The sequence below is a fragment of the Plecotus auritus genome (assembly GCF_963455305.1).
Source record: "Plecotus auritus genome assembly, chromosome: 9".
Taxonomy (NCBI): domain Eukaryota; kingdom Metazoa; phylum Chordata; class Mammalia; order Chiroptera; family Vespertilionidae; genus Plecotus; species Plecotus auritus.
Window position 1 is genome coordinate 12,949,657 of NC_137783.1, and position 22,385 is coordinate 12,972,041.

Here is a 22,385-nt window from a genome sequence, read left to right on the forward strand (position 1 = left end):
TTATAAACACATTTTGTATCCCCTTTCTCTTCTTTACCCTTAAATAAAAGTTGTTTCCTCAAATTTATGGACCATAAGAATGTTGAATTAAATGGTGTTCACCCCACCATTTCTCTTTCAAAATAACATGTTATTTTACTAATTAAGCTATACCAATCAACCAATCAATATTCTTGGAAAACTCTAGAAGAAGCTAAATGAAATATAACAGTATTTTTTAACATCTTTTCATTAAACAAATACTTATTGTGTAGTCTATTATGCTTAAAGCATCAATTATATATGGAAGTTATGTATGAAGAGGCCTTGCCCAATGCAGAAGAATAATTCTACCTCACTGGATTATCAAATATGGAAAGGTAGTTGGTGTCAATTTTCTTTTTCCTAGTATTTCACCATGCTTTCTTAGTGGTAAAAAGTTGCCAAATTTAGACAGTTCTCAAAGTATGCTATGTAGACCTCTGCAAAGTCAAAACTAGGATATTTACCTTTTTCTCAGTGCTATTGCTTTCACTGATGGCACAGAAGCTATAAACTCCTATTTTTTAAAAATGCCAGTTTCAATTAAGAATATTTTAATGAAGCAGTAAAAATGATTATTTTTGCTGCTCGAGTATCTGTATTTTTAGTATCATGTGACATAATGTGAAGTAACATAAAGCACTTTTGCCTTAAACCATGGCTGTTTTAAGAAAATGAATAGGCACAACTATTTCAGTTGTAAGCTTTTTTATGTGTGTGTGATTTTGAGAGTACCTTTATTAAAGCTGAGGACAGCCGAAACCGGTTTGGCTCAGTGGATAGAGCGTCGGCCTGCGGACTGAAGGGTCCCGGGTTCGATTCCGGTCAAGGGCATGTACTTTGGTTGCGGGCACGTCCCCAGTGGGGGGTGTGCAGGAGGCAGCTGATCGATGTTTCTCTCTCATCGATGTTTCTAGCTCTCTATCCCTCTCCCTTCCTCTCTGTAAAAAATCAATAAAATATATTTTAAAAAAAATAAAATAAAGCTGAGGACAGTGAAACAAGGGCTGAACTAGCCACTCGTAATGGCATACCATTTTTATGGATTTTGACAGCCATTTCCTCCACCCTACTAAATCTCAGCCAAATGACCACGAGATAATAAAATCTAATGGACATTTTCAATCCTTATATATTTAATTTCTATGAAGAATGTAGCATTTCTGATTACCCCTCTCCCCTTTCTTCCATTAAACACTATCCTGGTTTTCCTTCTACAATTTTCTAACTAATCCTCCTCAGTTACCTTATAACCTTAAATTTTAGTGTTGCTTGAGTTCTTTTCACTCAGAAGCAGACTCACTACTAGCTATTTATCAGCAAAGTAAAGGATCAATGCTAAAATAGTTTTTTCTGCCTTCAGAAGTTAGACAATATAAGCTTCTGTACTTAAATAAGTCAAACACATGGAATTTTTTCCCACTGTATGAGAAGACACACCTAACATGCAAAAGATTATTTATTCTAACCAAAATGCAGTTCTTTCTCCACAGTAGCACAAGACAAAAAGATATTTTCAATATTTCTGCGCAGGTTTTCATTGAGCTTTGCTTCAAGCTCACCTAGTTCTTCTTCTGCTTTTCTAACATCTTTTTGTAATTCAAGTCTAGATTTCCTTGTGTCATAATAACCTCCAGTTAGAGCGCCCCGATGACTAACTTGGTCACCTATAAATAAAACATAGTAATTCTTTATAACAACGTTACTCAATTATATACTGACTTACAATCAAACAACTAAAAGTTTTATCTATTTAATGAGAATTAAAAAGAATTTAAGCTATTCTGAAAAAAATTTGCTTTCCAATATTAAAATATGCGTTTAAAAAAATGTACCTTTTAGGTAAGCCCAAACCTCTGCTAGAAAAGAAGTTCTAAAGACTAATGGAGACATGTGAACAGGACATAGAACTAGCTTGGAATTCCCATTGTCCATATTTAGGAAAATTTGATAAAAAATAAGTGACAATGTAGTAACACATGGAATAAAAAAATAATCCATTAATCACAGTGATGCTTTAAAAATAAGAATAAAAGGAGAGGGCTTTCTTTACAGAATAGTGACAGCTAATAAATACAGAAGCAATATAAGAATCACCATTCTGAAACCCTCAGTGTATTAATTGAGTCAGGCAGTGATCAGCAAAGGATGCTAAAAAAATTGTGGGGGAACATGATATTTAGTATTCTTAAAAGACAATCCCACATATCATTTATTAATTAAAAAAGGGAAAAGGTATTTTGCTAGTGGTCAAACTTAGCATCACCAACAGTGGGACACATTATGTGATACTTTACGTACATATCACTATGCCAAGAATTTTTAACCTAAATCTAATGATAAGGAAGAAGAGAAATACAGAGAATGGATATTTTTTTGAGAAAGTCAATTTCTGTGGGTAGGAAGAAACAGGAGAAACTATCCTATATTAAAATAATCTAAAGAGAAGACATTGCCTGCATTCTGGATAGAAAAATGATTTGAATGTGATGATCACTTCATAAGGCATATAAATGTCAAATCACTATGTTGTACACCTGAAACTAATATAATATTGCATGTCAACTATACTGTAATTTAAAAATTTATTTTATTTTGGGGCAATTGAGGAAATTTGAATGTAGACCCTTTTTAGATTTTATAAGGTTAACGTTAAATTTCTTAGGTGTAACAATGATATTATAGTTATAAAGGAGAATGTCCTGTTCTTAGGAGATACGTGCTTTAAATTTTAGAGATCAAGTGTCATTATTGTAAAACTTATTCTCAGATGGTTCAAAACAACATAAAATTTTACATATATAGAGACAAAGCTGGAAGGTGGTTTACCTTCTTTCATCAACACATAAATATTATAAGGGGGGAAAAAAATGAAGGCAAGTGAATCTATGTATAAGAGGTTCTTAACCTGGATTCCACAGATAAAATTTAGGAGGTCCTTGTCTTGAGTGGGAAAAGTTTTATATCTTTATTTTTATGCTAATCTCAAATGAAATTTAGTAATTCCTTCTATAATGAATGAGACAAGAGCCACAGTATATGAGTACTTGTGACTTCGTTATCAAGAGAAATAACAGATATTTTCTATCAGATAACACTTGTCACAAATCTCAAAATATTGTTTACATGCATCAGTGCTTCAAAATTATGATTTACTAGAGGCCCAGTGCACGAATTTGTGCATGGGCAGGGTCCCTAGACCTGACCGGCAATCAGTGGGGCCTGCCAGCCGGGGAGAGGAACAGGGCACAAGAGGTTGGCCGCCGGCCCTCGGCCCCTCTGGGAAAGGGGCCGCATCCACTGCCACCCACCCCCAGTTCCCCATCCCAGCCCGGGGCCTGAAGGCCCCAGCAGGGTTGGGAGAGAAGGCAACAGTCACCAGGCCGGGCAGAAGGAACGGATGCCGGATGCCAATGCTGCCAAGCTGACTGCAGGAGGTTGGCTATGGGAGCACACTGACCGCCAGGGGGCAGCTCCTATGTTGAGTGTCTGCCCCCTGGTGGTCAGTGCACATCATAGCGACTGGTCAACCGGTCATTCCATTGTAACGGTTGCATAGCTTTTATATAGATAGATTAGACCCACTGCTAAATCTTGTTTTTGAATACCTTAAGAATTACTATGTCATATTTTTTTTAATGTTGTGATAACCATGCCAATGTGCCAATATAATTTATGTTTTTTATGATCAATGTTTAAAAACATTGAAAAAGGATCCATAGGCTTCATTCATCAAAGAGCCAAAGGAATCCACGGTGCAAAAAAGGTTAAGAACCTCTATTATAGGCCAAGTGATTATATTTAACAGACATCAACTAAATATAAAGTGTGGACCCTGTTTGGATTCTGATTTAAATAAACCAACTATTTAAAAAATAAGAATTGGACATAAATTTTCAAATACTCTTAAAACTTAAATGGAAAATAAATCCCATTACAAACCTTCCAGGGTAATGCAGTCCATAGTGAAAGCACGGGCCAACTGGGTTGAAACTTCCATGCTACGACAAATCAGTGTTTTTCCAAACACATGTTTGAAGGCTTTGTCAAATCTGGGATTGTACCTCAATTTACTTATCATAGGAATAGCATCCTAAAAATGAATATTTTGTTAGAAAACAAAGAGATCACAACACAGTTAATTAAAACATGTTAGCAGAATTATGAATTACATCTTCATGAAATAGAAATAAACACAAATGCCTTCATATTTAAAAACTATAGGTTTTTATACTGAAGTTAGAAAAATCATTCTGCTAAAATATCCTGGAAATAGTGCCCATTTAATCATCTAGGTTTTCAATAGTAGAGCACAGTGATAAAGAGCTTAGTAAACAAGCTTCCTAACTTCTCTATATAACAGTTTTTTCATTTATACAGCTGCAATAACAACAGTATCTTTCTCATAAAGTTACTAAAACTAGACAAATTAATATATGTGAAACAGGATAGCATCTGTCACATAAAAAGGCAAAACAAATGTAAATAGTGTTTCCTCAAAATGTTTAATTTTATTTTATATCTATCTTAGTCAGAAAAATATTGTTTTCAGATAAAATTAAGAATAAAAGGAGAGGGCTTTCTTTACAGAACAGTGGCAGCTGTTTTGTTTAGGTAATGTAAAGGGAAGCACACTACATGCATTCTTTTGTGTCTTGCTTCATTCACAGGTCACATTTGTGACTCAATTTCTCCTCCCCCAAAATTCAAATACAATTTATAGATTTAAAAGAAAAAGCTGGGCCTTTTGAGTAGCTTATAAGATTCTCATTGTTCCTCTGAAATTGTTGATCTTTCTCATAAGGTTTCAGCTCTAACCTTAGAGGGAAAAAAAATAGTTGCTACTATCATGAACATTCTGAAAGCAAATACCTCAAAGCACTTTTTCTTTTCAAAAATATACCAGCTAGTAATAAAAACAACATTACACTTTCAAGCCTATCATCTTGCTAAATGTTTTAAATTTAATTTATAAACCATTTTGAACAGTATATTTGGAAAACTTAATAGTCATTTTAAATGACAGTTCCTCAGGGAATTCTCCAACTACCTAACTTTAATTTTGTCACCCTAGAATACATTCTCAAAGCATCCTCCATTTCTGTATTTTAACACTTTACACCATTTCCAATTATTTGTTTCATGTTGTGACTGTGCTCTATGGAGAAAAAGGCGTATTTATTTCACCGAGCATGTGAATTCTAATGTACAATGCCTGTGCACTAAGCATGTGTTGAACATGAGAAAAAGTAACTTATTGAAAGAAAGGAAGGGAGGGAGGGAGGGAGGGAGGGAGGGAGGGAGGGAGGGAGATAGAAAGACCTTAGCAGGCCAACTCACATTGGTTTCAGGATAGGCAGTATCCCTTACATCTAACTTATTAAGAGGCAGAAAAGTGACCTCCCCAGGAAGATTCATTTTATTAAACTCCATCAAAATCTTCGTGCTGACTTCGTCTGAATCAACAATATGATAAAATAACCTACATGTAAACAGAATAATAACACATTTTTATTGTTAGACACTTTTTAATCGCTAGACTTTAAAGTGTTATAAACATTTAAACTATTCACTTCCTTTCTATGCAATCCAATTTATATGTGGGTGGAGAGAAGAACTACTTAGAAAAATCAAATTGTGACCACTCTAAGAAAAAGCCCCAAAAGGGGAAACTTCTAGCTTCTACAATTAGAAACAAACACTTGGTACCTACACATTTAATTAGAAAATTAAGTAAGAAATTGAGGATATAAGAAGATAATGGAGGAAAAAGAAGATAATGGGAGATACATTGTACTAAAACTACAAAAAGTTGTTTCTTACTTTTTATTTCCTCTTTCCTTTAAAAACTCAAGATATCAAGCAAATAATCTCACCTATTTCCAGCAGTGACTTCCACACATGTGTAGAAAGCAGGCTCACACTCAAAGTTATTCATCACTATGCCATGATAGCCATTTTGAACATGCTGATTTATTCCTTTCCGACGAAAGTGGTCTAGCACTTTGTTTATGCTGTCTATTCCATTTAAAATGGCCTGTTTAGAAGTGAAAAATATTAAAATAATTTACCAATGGCACTCTTGCTGGTAAAAAACCCATATCTCTATATTAAAAAATATGCCAGTGATTAAAGTAAAACACCTCTCCAACAACACATGCCCCTTGGAAATATGCCAACAACAATGCAATATCTTATATTATTAAAAGTACTATCATTAATAGCATGCTAAAACAATACCCATAATTTCGTATTTATAAGACAAGTGATTTGCACTCTCCTCTTATTTATTTCCTGGAACCAATGACCTACAGCTTGAAAGCTAATAAATTTTCCTGTGATAGCAACTGACTCAATGTAAACTGAGGTAATGAAAAGAATCCGCTCACCTTTCCTGTTGCTGCTCTAAGAAGTTGCTGTTTCTTTTCAAGATCTTCTCTTTTAGCAGCAAGTGCTTGCTGTTCTGCATTCTCCTCTCTCCACAAGTAACTAACCAATAAAAATTAGACTGTCTTTAATTTCAAAAGCCTTAAGAAGGTGCACTAACATACAAAATTTAGAGTAAAATAATGAAATCAAACATATTTGAATAACTTTTAATTTAAAGACCATTTAACAGTCAGCTAGTTAGCATTCCTCAAAAAAATTGACATATTTTAGTCTATACTAACTTTCTTTCACTTTGTAATTCATCTTTCTTATTTTTTACTTCATAGTATTTTCTGTCCAGTTCTTCTACTCGAGCTTTGACTTCATTAAGGTCCTGATCCAGTTTCTATGGAAATAAAAATAATTCAAATTTAAAATCCAATTTCTCTTTCTCCCTTCCTCTTTAAAAAAATCAATAAAAACCAAAAACTACCATATGTATATTAAATTGTGCTGGTCTTTTTAAAATTAGTACTGTCTTATGGATTTTAAGACATGGAAAACTGTTAAAAATAAAACGTAAATAGGTAAAACCACATTTATTTCTTTGGAAAGATTTTTACAAAATAACTGTAAAAGTTCTTACATTATACTGCTCCAAATTTTTCTCTTTATTTGCCTCAGTATCTTCCAAATCCTTATGTATAGCAGCAATCTGTCTTTTCTTATCATTAATAGCTTGATCTAAAGACTTGAGTTCCTTTTTAATCCACTTATCTCTTTCTTCTTTTGATGTAAACTGGCTTCCTCGACCCTGCTTTGCATAAAGATCCGTTCTTTCCTGGGTAGCTTGGGCCAATCTACACAAAAGAGAATAGATTGAAAAACAGAACAGGAAATAAACAAGTTTAATTGCAATCAATACATCAAGAGTACATAGAGAAAATAGCCATCTAAAAAATTCCATTAAAAAAGGTATTAAGCAACTGCTACCTGACAGAGAGAGCTCCTTGGACTAGTACTATAAAATAATAAATTTACTTCAAAATCACAATTTAAGTCAGGTAAAATAGTCCATATCCTAAGAATTTCAGACAGAAAATGTCTTCACTCCAGGTTTGCGATATTCGGTAAATCTAGATAATTCTAGTAACCCGTTCTCTGGAATTTTCAAAAATGCTCCAACTATAATTATATAAACATTTAAACTTGTAACTAAAGACACTATAAAGGTTAAAAGGCAAGAGAAAACATTCAAAACATATAAAATAAATATTGATGCCTATATTACATAAAGCAATTCAATACAAAAGAAAAAAAATTTTTTAAAAGGGCAATTCACTAAAATGAAATGTAAAGGGCAATTCACTAAAATGAAATGTAAGTGGCACATAAACATGATAATGCACTAAATCATAAAATCAGCAAACACTGGCAAGTCCAATCTACAGATACATACTAAAATGTCTAGCTGTTAAAACAGCATTGAAGGGGGATGGGGGAGGGTAATGGAGGAATAAGGACACATATGTAACACCGTAAACAATAAAGAAATTAAAAAACTAAAAAACAAAACAAAAAAAAACAGCATTAAATTAAAAAAAAAAAGTGGCAGAATAAAACATAAAGTAACATGTCATTTGGTGAAAAACAAACAAACATGAATGATTTAAAAAGATCCAACATCTAGCTATGTTATTTTAGACATGTTATTTAACCTACTCGAGACTCAAGTTTGTTTCATATAAAGTGGGGATAATGTGGTTCACTTAGGGCCTTTGAGTAAAAAGAATGTAGACAATATATGCACAATAATGCTTGGCCCACAGTATTTGTTTAACATTGGCTATTACTCTGTAATGGGCAATTAACTTTTGCCCTTAATATTGTGCCTTCTTAACCCATGACTATTTAGGTTCTACAGAAAACCTACGCAGAAAGTTAAAAGTGGTGGTGAAAAAAATCCCAAACCTAGCAATTCCTCGCTCTTCTTTTTCTTTTACGCTGTTGAATTTAGGTTCTGTTTCTGCCAATTCTTTCTGTTTTTCTTCTATTTTTTCAAGCAGCTTCTGCCTCTCTTTTAATAAGCGTTTCTGTAAATAAAGCAAGATAAGTAAAACTGCAATCTGCTTAAAAATTTTTGTTTAATTTATAAGTCTAACATGTTTTCTCATGAAACAAACAGATAGTACTGAGTTGCTATGTGAATGCAAACTATTTTAATGTGCCAAATCTTTTACAAAAATTCAAGCATGCACCCATCAAAGGACTCTTAGTCCTCCTCATCTGAATATTTGTCTTTCATTTTTAGCATTTTAACTTACCCTTTGTTCACTATTGCCTGCCAATTCATCTTGTAAATCCTTTGCTTTAAGCTCCAACTTAGTCCTCTGCTTAATTTGTTCTTGTCTTTCAGCACTGAGCTGCTCCTTTTCTTCTTTCATAGCTGAAATTTTTGTTTTCAGTTCTCTAACTTGGCGTTCAATGTCCTATTCAAAAGTTTCAAATAGAAATGAGTCAGGCAATTAAAAGTACAACAGCAGAATTATAATACCACTAGAGGCCCAGTGCATAACATTCATGGGGGGGCTGGGGGGGGTCCCCTCAGCCCTGCCTGCACCCTCTCGCAGTCTGGGAGCCCTCAGGATATGTCCAACTGACCGCTTTGGCCCGAGGGGAACAGACCTAAGCTGTCAGTCGCATATCCTTAGCGCTGCCACTCGCCAGCTGTGAGCCCAGCTCAGGGCTCCTGGCTGAGCAGTGCTCCCCGTGGGAGTGCACTGACCACCAGGGGGCAGCTCCTGCATTGAGCGTCAGCCCCCTGGTGGTCAGTGTGCATCATAGAGACCGGTTGTTCTGCCGTTAGGTTGATTTGCATATTAGCCTTTTATTATATAGGATTAGTTTTGTCCGTTTTCTTTCTTTCATTTACACTTTCAGTACTCTGTTTCCAATACTCAATCCCAGTGACACTCCACTTCAAGTAATCATTCCCAATTCTTGTACAAAGGTCCTACTGTGGTAAAAAGAATAGCTTAGGTGTAGTTTGTAATCTTACCTCCATTTTATCTCTTGCATCCTGCTGGGCATCTCTTAATTGTCTGGATTTTTCTCCACTAGTTTCTCGCTTAGCAGAAAGCTAAAAACAACAAAACCAAGCTATTATTTCTAACTCATCTTGTATTTGTTTAATTTTTCAAAATACCTAGTCAAATTTTTAGATATCTGCTAAAATAATTATTCACTTTAAAATTTTTTACCAGAAAACTTAGTGGTTTTCTTTAAATAGAAAATTCCCTAAAACAAATTTTTGTACAAAATGTCAGCAATAGTAATTACAAAATACATTTTTAAAAGCTAAGAAAAAAATTCATAAAACTTTAAAGGTGACTTCCTCTCATCTTGGTCTGAGACCTCACCTGATTATATTTCAGATATACAGCAAGGCCAACATGGGCCTACACATTTTTCTTAGAATAGACTGAGAGAACAAATTTGCTAACTAATAAATTCATTAAGGGGGTTTCCAATTTAATTTTCTATTTAAAAATCATTGAAAAGTATAAATATAGCATGAGTTTAACACATTCAGAGTAATAAAATTAATCTGAATTTAAGTGGCAAAGGTAAATATTTTACCTCATCAAGTTTAGCACGAGTCTCATTAAGTTCCTGATTGTAAATGGTATATTCCAGGGCTCGTCTCATTTTATCCCACTTCTGATACTGAGCTAGTTCTTCCTTTTCTTCCTCTAAGGTATGTAATCTCTCTTCAATGTATTTTAACAACTCATTGATTTTTTCCCGTTTGCCCTCTTTAAAAAAAAAAAGGGAAGGATGAAGGAATTCAATACATTTTTATGCAATATCTCTTCTCAAATATACCATGAGTTAAACTTAATCTTAAGAACTACAGCATTATTTCTTTGATATTATGGGATAACCAAACCTAAGATAAAATGGCAATTATGATGCTTTATTATGAAAAACAACAGAGAACAAACTTACACATAGTGACACTGATTCTCATATACATGTGGTAAGGGTCTCAGTTTAAGCTTCCTTTAAAAGCTTAACATTAAAAAACACAAAACCCTACTAATATCATTGGTGTCACTGAGTCCCAATTTTACAATAATAACATTATCTATAGCTGCTACATATTGAATGCCTATTATATTCCAATTATGGTGCTACTTTGCTCCTCTACTCACCACCATAAAACATGAAAAAGGATTTTACAGATGGGGAAGCTTTGAACCAGAGAGATCAAGTCTAAAGTTACAATGTCAGTTAATTATTAGTTAGATTTTGAATCCAGGACTGTCTGACTCTAAGCTATGACAGGACAAAGCACCTGAAGAGCAGAGTGGGTTTCCACAATAAATGCACTAATGATGAGTCTAAGTTCCAAGTTTTACATTTACTTGCTCCTGAACAACTTTTTTTTTGAGGAATACATCCAAATTTGTTATCTCACACAAAATGATGAGGACATTAGAGGCACAAAATAGTTGACCTAAAAGGGCATTACTACTCCACAGTAACAATTCTTTATTCAAAGAAATAAATTATTGGAAATCTCAAACCTTAAATTGCTTAAAACTAATTTTCTCTTCATTCAACATATAGGCAAAGTATCATACAATATACTCCTGAGATATACATAACTCCTTTCCACTACAATACAATGAAAAGTAATTCACAATAGAAATAAGGTACAATCACATTTCTTTTACCTGTTTCTTTCATTAAAGAAATACTTTCTTCTTTTCGTTCATCATATACTCTAGTACCAGCTACTTCTCTTAATAGTTTTAGTCTCTGAGAGTCTGGTGCTGTTGCCATTTGGTTGATCTAAAAATTTTTGAAAAATAATTATTACAGCACTACAGACTGTTCTTTAAGAACTCTACCTTGAATGAGTATTCCCATAAGTTGAGTACGAGTTCACTAATATAATCTGTACAGTACTTAAGTATACCTATATACCTGTATTTCCTTTTACTTAAGTGAAATTTACCAAACAAAAATCTAAGATATATATTCATAAGTCTAATTTATGATAAACCCCCCAAATTACAAATGACAGAGGAATATCCCACCATCTCTTTTTCTTAGTCAATTTGACAAGGTATAAAAGATGAGATTCATTCTAAAGGAACAAAGTATTTTTAAAAGGGGAAACCTTAACTCACTATGCATTTTTTAAAAGCTATGATACTATTAAAAGTATAACAAAAATGGTATTCTTAAAGTATAGATTAAAATAACTGTCTCACTGGGGTAGGGTGTGTTAAAAAAAATAAGCAAAAACATCTTTAATATCTCACAAATACATGGCAAAGAAAATACATGACAAAGTGATAAAACCTAATTACCATGAAACTTTATAGAACAAGCATGAGTTTCACATGTTCTTTAAAATAAAATTAAAGGTAAAAAATGCTATCACTGCATTAAAAATTCAAGTGACAGTTACTTTAACACTTTTACATAAAAGAGAATCAGCTCTGAGCTAAGAAAAAATGGTCTGTCAAAAGTATACACGTCAAAAGTATATGCAACAAAAAAATCACCCTTCAAGTCCTTCTCCTTGGGTATCCCAATTAAGCTTGTTCATTCACTAAATTTACTCAATTAAAAAATATTTAATGAATCATTACAACATATATGCCACTCTGCTGGGCACTGGGAAAGAAAACTGAACAAAACAGAAAAGGTCTTGCCCTCATGGAACTTATTCCAGTGGAAAAAGAGGAAATAAGCATACCATCATAGTATAACACAACTGCTATGAAGAAAAACAAAACAGAATAAAGAAATAAAGTATATAGAGTAGGGGTGAAGGCAATACTTTTGTAGATGAGATAGTCATGGATGGGTCATATGAAATCACCATGAGCAGAAATTAAAATAATGTAAAGTGGCCCATGTTGTATGTGTGAAGGGAAGACTCAGATAACTGCTATTTCAAACCAGCCTCATTTTTAAAAAAATGTCTTATAAACCATCTTTTAAAAAAACCTGTTCTTCTGGTATCACATTTCCCAATGTGAAACACCATACCTTTCCTAATCACTTCTGAATGCTAACTTTCCAACACAAATCTAAAAAAGCCTTCAATATGATATTAGAAGTGGACATTTGTTAAGAACTCCCCCCTAGTCCAAACGAACATTACAGAAAACTTTAGGACATTATAGGTATGTCTTAAGAAAAATTAATTATCTTGGATATAGTTTAAAGTATATTAGGAAATCATAGAACAATCAGCTAAAGTATATAGAAACTAAAAACTACAATGAATATAATCTCTATAAGGAAAATAATATGTAGCATTATGGTGAATTCTAGTAATGTAAGCTTTTTAGCATTTTAATTTTGTGATATACTTTTAGAAAGTAATATTTTCCAATGTGATTTTTACAGAATTTCTACAATATTCATAATTTATGATTTTAAAAGATTTCCAAAAACCTAAATGTCTTCCAGTGCAATGTACCTTAGAAAGTGATACAGGTCACTAAGGAAAGATGATCCACTTAAACTCTACAGAAATACTTCCCATCCCATTATGCAATGAATCTACTTTGTATTTTATAGCCACATAAAAGGTAATACTAACTTCAATACAAAATAAACCAATGAAAACAAGACATAAGGTATATTTTCGCTTCAACTTAACCACTACAATAAACCAAATCATTCACTGAATATACTCAGAAACCAAATTCTATTAAAAAAGGACATACAATTTTTTTACCTTTCCTTGTTTAACAATATAATAAGGATTACTTCGAGAAAAACCAGCACTTTCAAGGAGGTTCATCACATCATTTTTCCTGTTGATAAAGATTGAAAATTTCAGATAAATAACCAAAAAATGAGTACACTATCTTTTGGGTTAAGGAGTATGAGGGAGTACAGAACAGTCATTAAACCATCTGTTGTATTAGCCTCAGAGAATCTTCTGATTCTTATGTTTATGCTCTAAATATTGATTTGTTGAACATAAGTAAATATACTTCTATTAGGCAAGTAAAAAATACTTTCACTCTGTTGCAAAGAAATTACAAATGTGAAGAAAAATGCTTACGTGACCATTTTCTTATCTAAGAAATATTGATCCTTTTTTGCACCAATAACTCTTCGAAGTGAAACTTCCTCTTTATCAATCTAAGAAGAAAAAAAAGTAAAAGCCCAGAGTTAATTTAATAGTAAAAGTAAAAAACTTTAAAGGTCACTTTAGAGTCCCTAAACATAACAATTATTTTGACATTTCAATCTCACTACAGGTATGCTATGAATACTCAATTCTTATGATAAAGACATTTTTTTTTCACAACAGCTTGAACATTCCCACTTATTTATTATTTATAAGACTGTTCATTATAATTTTAAAACAAAGTTAGTATGTAAACTGTATAGTAACTCTGGCATAAATTATAATAGCTTACATAAAACTATAAATGTTTTAAAGCATAAAAAAAATCAGCTGCAACAATAAAATTCTCAACATCAATAAAAAGAAAAAGCAGTTACTCACTGGCAACCGGTTGTCTGAATTGTCAAAAATAATCTCCACAAAAGCAGAAATAACACGAGGACCTGTACCCTCCTAAAACGTGAGATAAATAAATTTTAAATTTAAGTGGTATTTTCAAATACTTTAAACACATTTCAAGTTTAGTGCATGGTAACAAGCCTGATTCAATAGAGAAAAATTTCTACCAGACTAGTATACATCTCTCTTGCCAAAATAACAAGATAATGGATTAGGATAGTAATATTTAACCAAAACGCTTTTGATTTTGAATGAGAATACAAAAGATGTTAAAGTTAGGTCCTCATTAGAGCACAAGACCCCACAGACACTAAGTTCTACCTATATGATAATATCTAAAACACTTTGAGGCTTTTCTTTTACAGACTCATGTTAAGGCTGATAATGAACCCTAACAAATCATGTAACTATTGAAACTCTGTTTTTTAAACATTTGAGATAGTCTATGTTCTAAATCTGCTAAGAAAACACATTTAACATGTGTCACATTTAAACCAATTTATGGCCTAACCACTTACATAACCAAGTCCAGGAAATTTCCAGATTCTGGACATGGTATCATGTAGTGATTCAACACAATGGATAATATCTAAAAAGATTATTCTTTTAATGCCAATCTGAGAAACTTAAACAGAGATTTTTCTATAAGGAATTAGTCCTGATTACTGAGCCAAACGTTCAAATTTGGGGAGTAGGGTGGAGAGCTATTTAAAACAAAAAACAAACAAAAAAACACTTCCTAGGTGTGAGGGACATTATTGAGATATATGGAGGAATCTTACTTTCTGATCCTTAAATTAATTATAAGCCTTATTCAAACCAGAAATATAAATTATACTATTTTATGTCTTTTGTAATTTTTATCCTAAAACTACTTTAGTTCATTATTCATAAAAATCTAATGGAAAATTATAATAATTTTCTTTACACATACTTCTTTCATATTGGAAAATGTTAACATTTAAGTAAAAATATGGCTAAAAATAGTAACCACTTTATGCTGCTTAGTTTGCAATGGTTGCTTCTATATGGTCCCATTTAACTTCTGGTTCTGAGTCTCGAAGTTCCTAATCCCCAATATCAAACTCGTCTTTCCCCTCGGCAAACCTTCTTCTCGAGCTTTACCAGACAATATCCTTAATAAAGAATTTATATTTATATGGAAGACATATCCATCTATAGACAAATCCTACAATTTTCTTATCATTCGATTAAAATTACGGCTTTATCCCGTATTAACATAACAGATTAAATTTTACAGCAGAATAAGAGGCTATATCATATTCAAAAGGATCTGAAACTTGACCAAATAATTTATCAGGATTGACAATGTATTTTAAAATATATACTGCTGCCTTGGCTGGTGTGGCTCAGTTGGTTGGAGCATCATCCCATGCACCAAAAGGTTGCAGGTTCGATCCCTGGACAGGGCATATTCATTTGGGAGGCAGCCAATCTACTTCTCTCTCTAAAATCGGTAGAAACATATCCTCAGGGGAGAATTAAAGTAAATAAATAAATAAAAATACATACAGCTGACCCTTGAACTGTGAGGGTCCACTTATATGCAGGTTTTTAAAACAGATCTGCACATGTTGTTCAAGGATCCACTGGTGACTGGAAATATGCATATTTGGAGAACTGGCTGAAGTTACATGCGGATTTCCTACTGAAGGCAGTGGATGCCACTATCCCTTGAGTTGTTCAAGGATTAACTGTAATATCAATAATGTCTTAAAGCAGCCTCACTCACATGCAATAAAGCCAATCGCTGTTCCGGACGAAGATGACTAAACTCATCACTGAGAACAAACTGAATTGCTAGAAATACAAAAACATAACAATTAGTACAGTCTAAAACTGAATTTATGTCTTACTAATAATTTCCCATATTTTCGTAGAATATAATCAATCAGGTAATGAACAATGCAGATAAAGTGGATTACCTGCTTCATATAAACAACAAAAAAAGCAGATAATTTGCCTGTATTTCAGACTAATCAGCTAGAAAATGATGATATAAGGAAACTATTAAGAAGCTCTCACTGAGCCTGGCTGGCATGACTCAGTGGCTGAGTGTTAATCTATGAATCAGGGGTCACAGTTTGATTCCAGGACAGGACACATGCTGGGTTGTGGGCTCAAACCCCAATGTGGGGCGTGCAGGAGGCAGCCAACCAATGATTCTCTCTTATCATTGACTAGAGGCCCGGTGCACGAAATTTGTGCACAGGGGTGTGTGTCCCTCAGCCCAGCCTGCACCCTCTCCAATCTGGGACCCTGAGAGGGATGTCCGACTGCCCGTTTAGGCCCGATCCCAGTAGTGTTCACTGAAACATTTAAGGTAATAAAATAAAAAGAAAATATAAAGGTACAGGAAGAGACAAGCAGAACTAAGGTCTACTTCTTAATCAAAGTACTCACTGACTTGTTAGGTTAACACTATATTTGCTTTTACCCACTAGATATGTTATATATTATTTATTAACAAATTAGACTACAATATCCTTAATTGGATACTTTGTCAAAAGAAATAGAACTAAGTGAAAATATAGGGAAATGCCCTGGATGGTGTGGGTCAGTTAGCAGGGTGTGGTCCCGTGCACCAAACGGTTGCCTAGCTGGTGTGTTCAGTGGTTGAATGTCTACCTATGAACCAGGAGGTCACGGTTCAATTCCAAGTCAGGGCACATGTCTGGGTTGTGGGTTCAATCCCCAGAAGGGGGCATGCAGCCCATCAATAATGCTCTCATCACTGACATTTCTATTTCTCTCTCCTCTCCCATCCTCTCTGAAAGCAATAAAAAAAATACTTAAAAAAAAAAGATAAAAATTTTTAAATATATATAGGGAAATATTTCAGAGTCACACCTTCTACTCAACTGCTTCCATAAGGAGTCACTCCTACTTCCATGCAGAGCACTTAAATGTACCTGATCTAGAAATGGAACTCTACCCAGTTGTTCTGTTCCTAGTCCACCCAAAAGACCTTTGACAGTGTGTATGTGTGCATGAATGGGGGTGAAGGTGAGGACTGGCTGTCTTTTATAATCACCTTGGAGTGGGGAGTGGAAGGAAAATGAATTAAAATTGCCCTCATTCCTGAGAAGATTATGAAATACTCATTTCCACTCCAAGCCACTCTCTTACCATCCCCAAATTATTACAATGTTAGGATACAGAGTAGTACCTTTTAGCTTTACAAGCAGACGGAATAGAACTTTTGCTTTTCTAAACCCACCCTTTTCCTCAAATACTACTCAACTAAGAGGTTCAAAAATTTTCCAACTCACTCTTTATATAGTCTAATTCTTTAACATGATTTTTTTTCTGCCCAGAGGATTTGCTAACAGAGGCATTACTATACTTAAATGCATCTAATCTTTAGAGATAATTTTCAAAGTCCTATTTACTATCTGCAAACTAACAATAATCTGTTGAGTTTACAAAGTTTTTACACCCCTCCATCCTTTATAAAAATAATTGGTTTAGAGCCCCGGCTGGTTTTGCTAAGTGGTTAGAGCGTTGAACCTCAGGTTCAATTTCTGGTCAAGGGCAGGTATCTTGGTTGCAAGTTTATAATTCACACAACCCATCTAAGGCAGGCAGGGTGAACATTTCTGTTCCTAAAATGGAAAGACTAATTTGAGAGGCTAAGTGTTTTTCCCAGTCTCACAGAGCTTATTAATCACTAGGTATAGAGTAGATCTCAAGTCCTTACACTATTAACTCTCTAAACTACAACCCTGTATGAAGTATTTCTTGGATTTCATGCAAACATAATCTCAAAATGAACTATCTTAAGATACATAGGTCTTAATATATTTAAAATTCAAAAAACAATACCTACCATAAAAAAAGTTACTTTTTCCAGATCCATTTCTGCCCACTATAAAATTTCAAAAAAAGTATGTTATTTTGTGTAAGAGACTATAAAATTAAAACTTTACTGCAAGTATTAGAAAATTTATAAATCCAAATTTCTAGCATAACATCTTAATATATGATATTAAATACAACAGAACAGTAAACAAAAGAAATCAATAAACAAAACAGCTTTAATCGCCAAATGAGTATAATTTTTATATAGACCTCAGATATCTTTTTCTCTAAAGAAAATAATTTAAATTGTTGATATTTTTGCTCTTTCCCAATAGTTTAAAATTAATAAAAATAACTAAATACACTGCCTGGCTTCCATAATTTATAATCATTACAATGTACAATAATTCTATTTTAATTGTATATAAAGTATTTCTTAATAATGTAAAGATGCACATATTACTAACATTTTTAAAAATACTCGAATCATTTTAAATTCTCAAATTATTCACATGGTAAATAATTTATGATCAGCCCTATGTACATAATATAGTTTCATACTCACAAAAGTATAGACAACTGTAAAGCATTGTTTTTTTCTATCTGAATTCAGAAATAAGCAATCCTATACATAAAAGGATATCAAATGTTTCAAGTTTAATGAATTCATTTGAGTGTTTTGTTTTGTAACATTTTCATTAAGATTCTTAATCTTGACCAAAATATGCTGAACAATTTAGCCTCAGAGTTATCACCTTTACTGCAAAGTAAATCCTAAAGAAATCACTTATGTTATGCCAAAAAGTAATGAAGTGTTTTTAAAAAGAGGCATATAACAGACACAGAGGCCAGCTTGAAGAGGCTTCCACTGGCTAAATCTAAGACAACATGAGTACCATAATTAGAAGAATTAGAAATTAGTGCTGGGGGGAATAATCCATGAGTTCATACTGACAATAAAAAGATAAGCAACCAAGAAGGAAGGGCTCTTAGTTGATCATGGTAAATGTGAAAGGAATGCTGGAAATGGAAAAAAAATCATTTGAAACCATCAGAATAAAGAATTATTACTGGACACAAAATGTAGAGGAAATTTTTTATAAAGATCACCATCTTTGCATGTTCCAAAAGTATCTCCCCATTCCCATAGTATTTATTAGTTGCAAGGGAAAATAACTATACAGTAGAAAAATTAGACACGACCTTGACTGAGTAATCGAAAGTAACATCAGTAAAAGGTGTAGATGGCACAATATTTTAATAAAACAATGTTATAAAAGATAAAGAAACACTGTGGAAAGGATCCACCTTAAAGGAACCTAAAGAGACATGACAACTAAATGCAATGCCTGATCCTAAATTAGATCCTTTACTGGAGGGGGGAGATGCTATAAAGAGCATTTGTAAGTCAATCAACAGAACTGGAAAATGAACAGCAAATGACCGCATTGATGTTAAGTTCACTGAAGTCGATAAGTATACTATGATTATGCAAGAGAATATCCCTTTTCTTAGAAAGTTCACATTGAAGTCTGAGGTAAAGTTCCATGATATATGTAACTTACATCTAAAAATTCAGAACATCAAAAAACACTTGTGCTGGCTCTCTGAGCAAAACGGAGCATTATCACCAGAAGAACCTGTAGACTAACTATTGAGGGCAATCACCACTAGCCCTGATCCTCACAGAGCTGCTTTTTCATTTAATCTTCCCAACAGCCCTGGGAGATGGGTATCATTACCTCCACTTTACAAATGAGGAAACAGAAGCCCCTCGGGGAGTCAGGATTGAATCCCATCCAATTTCGCTCCAAAGTTTATGACCTTCCCACCAAGCTATGTGGTCTATCCACAGACATTATGACAGGGAGACAAATCTGAGAACAATGTCACTTGTGAATAAAGAATGGTCATCTTTGGAACAGGCAATAGTGAGCATTTTAACTACAAAATGGCACTAAATTTAGTGTCACTCACTGTAAACTTAAAGCTGTGCAAACACACACACGGGAGTATACCCAAATAAAGTAATGTATGACTGTCTTATTCAAATACTTTAAATGTGTAAAATAAGCAATTCATCAGTGCAGACAGAAGACAAATAAGTTATTCCACACAGAAAAAAATAGATACAGTTATGTATACTCAAAGGTAATTTTGTCCCCATAAGCCCAGATACAGGCAGAACGTAAACGGCTGCAAAGGTATAAATCGGATCCCGTGCGCCATGAACGCTTACCAATCACATTATGTTTTGAACTGAAGGGATCCACAATTGTCTGATCTCTGTAACTTCGAAAACCCTGGATGATCACCTAACAAATAAATAAAAGGGATTGTTGTTTTTTTTTCAGAACACACACAAAGAAATAAACTTCCAAAAACGTTTTCTTTTGCACTTCTTGCCCTTTCTGGTTTCTCCTTTAAGATAGGAAACTGTCGACTTCTCAGAAGAGTATTTCATTTTGGAAAGTGGTGATTATAAAAATCGTCGGAGAACACACAGTCCGTTTATCAGTGACCATTGCCAGTGTGTTTAGTTTTCATTAGTAACCGGTTCGGGGCGTCTCAAAACCAAGCACCCTGGAAAGGTTCGCTGGACCCCCAACATGAAGGGCTCAAGGAAATGCGTCAAGTAGGCAGGCTGGCCCCAGCTTTTTTGATCCGAGAGAAACACGGGACAGCCCCCCAAAAGGAGACGTTGTAAGAAAGGAGTGCCGAGAGCCTAACATTTCCAACAGGGAAACTTTCCCCAAGGGCCGCGAATGGGCTCTTTGTGCAGCACTCAGCGCGGGAAGGCCGTTTTGACAGAAGTAAACAATAAGGAGGCGCTACACATTCCGCCAGAATCAAGTCCCTTTTACTCCTCCTGTCAGACGGGGAGAAAGACAGCCAGGTAAGCTGACACCCCACCCGGCCCGTGCCCCCAGGGGCGCCCCCGGGCCGGGGAGACACATCTCCAACACACCCCAGCGAATGACCCGCGCGGGGTTTTCCCCGCAGGATCCCACAGTTCCCCGGCCTCTCCCCCCGCCGCTCCCCTCCCCTCCCGGGAAGGCCCGATCTCTCCACAAGGCCCGCCCCGTCAGCCCCTCCACACCTCTCCCAGGTTCTTTCTCCTTCAAACAAGTGCCCTGCACAGAGGCCCGGGCTGCAGAGGGGCGCCCCAATTCTCAGCGATCCCCGCGCTCCGGGGGCGGGGCCTTTCTCCGCCCCCCAGTCCCGGTCCAACCCAGGTCCCCCTGTGCCGGGAGTAGTGAGGCCGCAGGTCGTGCCGCGACATCCCCACCTCTAGGAGCGGTCCTCACGGGCCTGTGAAGGGTGTGAGGGATGCACAGACCTTACCTGCTTTATGTACATGGTTCCGTGACCCCAACCGGGGAGAAGGTCTGCCCGTGAAGAAACAACAGCGCGGCCGCGGGGTCAGGTGAGACACTTACGGGACCCCTCCCCCTAAGCGCCAATCCGTCCCGCCAGCCAAACAAAATGGCGTCGCCCCGGGAGGCGGAGTCCGCGCCTCGGACGGAACCACCCTCGTTTTCCCAACAAAGCGTAGGGGGAGTCAGGGTCAGGTCTGCTTTATCTGTCTTAGAAAAGGAGGCTTATCCGGCGTCCTAAGGTGGATTTAATTTGATTATTAAATTTCTATTTGTAGCTGAAACTTTCCTGAGAGTTAGTCGGAAGCTTCATTCAGTAAAGTCTTGAACATGAGGTTGGCTCGTATTCCCTCCGAGCGTGGAGCCAATGGTTGCGTCCACAAGGGGGAACCTTCGGCGCCAAAGCCAAGTATGGGAGTCGGAGGACCAATAGCTGTGCGGGCCGGCGGTCACGTGGTCTCTGGCTGTTTAAAAATGCGGACCCGGAGCGGGCTGCGTCCCTGGACCCACAGAATGCCGTTGGTCTCTGGAATTCAGCGTGCGGAATCCTTTCTTTCTCTCTCTCTCTCTCTCTCTCTCTCTCTCTCTCTGTGAACTGAAACTCTCACATTTATGATAGAAATGTAATGTGATACAACCACTTTACTGTAAAACTAAATATACATCTATCCTATGAGCTAAGCCCAAGATGAGCATACCGTATGTCCTCAATGATTTTTGTAAGGATGTTCGTGGCAGCTTTATTTACAATGGTCCCAAACTGGAACAACCCAAATATCTACCAACTGATGACTCAATCAATCAATTGAGGTATATCTTTTTATTGACAATTAAAAGAAAAGAACTACTGATAGGTGCAATGACATAGATGAATCTCAAAAATATACTGAGTGAAGCTCAAAGATATACTGATGAATCTTAGAGACTTACTCATATATATATATTACAAATGAATACATATTTCTATGTATATGAAGTTCTAGGACAAGTGAAACAAACTTATGATGGAAAAAAAAATCAGAAAAGTGATTGCTTCGGGGAGATTAGGAGGGCACTGGGAAGGAACACAGGAGTTTTCTGGGAGCTGATGGTAATGTTCTTTATAGGGATTTGAGTTCCAAGGTTTATGCATTTATCAAAAATCTGTGACTATTTGCTTAAGATTTTTACATGTCATTATACGTGGATTTTACATCAAAAGAAAGAACATAAATAAATGTAGAGCTGTA

General features: G+C 35.2%; 1 protein-coding gene across 1 annotated transcript in view; it reads right to left on the reverse strand.

The window, feature by feature from the left end:
• The window catches only part of SMC3 (structural maintenance of chromosomes 3), a 30,431-nt gene extending 9,132 nt beyond the window's left edge, over nucleotides 1–21,299 (reverse strand). The window contains exons 1-19 of the mRNA XM_080640443.1: nucleotides 21,125–21,299; nucleotides 20,019–20,094; nucleotides 17,808–17,846; nucleotides 15,711–15,778; nucleotides 13,940–14,011; nucleotides 13,490–13,569; nucleotides 13,157–13,235; nucleotides 11,130–11,247; nucleotides 10,030–10,205; nucleotides 9,449–9,529; nucleotides 8,715–8,879; nucleotides 8,362–8,483; nucleotides 7,037–7,250; nucleotides 6,693–6,796; nucleotides 6,411–6,510; nucleotides 5,898–6,058; nucleotides 5,362–5,503; nucleotides 3,964–4,114; nucleotides 1,536–1,688 (exon numbers count right to left, since the gene is read on the reverse strand). Coding sequence (XP_080496569.1) covers nucleotides 1,536–1,688; nucleotides 3,964–4,114; nucleotides 5,362–5,503; nucleotides 5,898–6,058; nucleotides 6,411–6,510; nucleotides 6,693–6,796; nucleotides 7,037–7,250; nucleotides 8,362–8,483; nucleotides 8,715–8,879; nucleotides 9,449–9,529; nucleotides 10,030–10,205; nucleotides 11,130–11,247; nucleotides 13,157–13,235; nucleotides 13,490–13,569; nucleotides 13,940–14,011; nucleotides 15,711–15,778; nucleotides 17,808–17,846; nucleotides 20,019–20,094; nucleotides 21,125–21,139 — 2,116 coding nt within the window. The 5' untranslated portion in view covers nucleotides 21,140–21,299. The remainder of the gene's footprint in view (nucleotides 1–1,535; nucleotides 1,689–3,963; nucleotides 4,115–5,361; nucleotides 5,504–5,897; nucleotides 6,059–6,410; nucleotides 6,511–6,692; nucleotides 6,797–7,036; nucleotides 7,251–8,361; nucleotides 8,484–8,714; nucleotides 8,880–9,448; nucleotides 9,530–10,029; nucleotides 10,206–11,129; nucleotides 11,248–13,156; nucleotides 13,236–13,489; nucleotides 13,570–13,939; nucleotides 14,012–15,710; nucleotides 15,779–17,807; nucleotides 17,847–20,018; nucleotides 20,095–21,124) is intronic.
• Nucleotides 21,300–22,385: the final 1,086 nt, after the last annotated feature.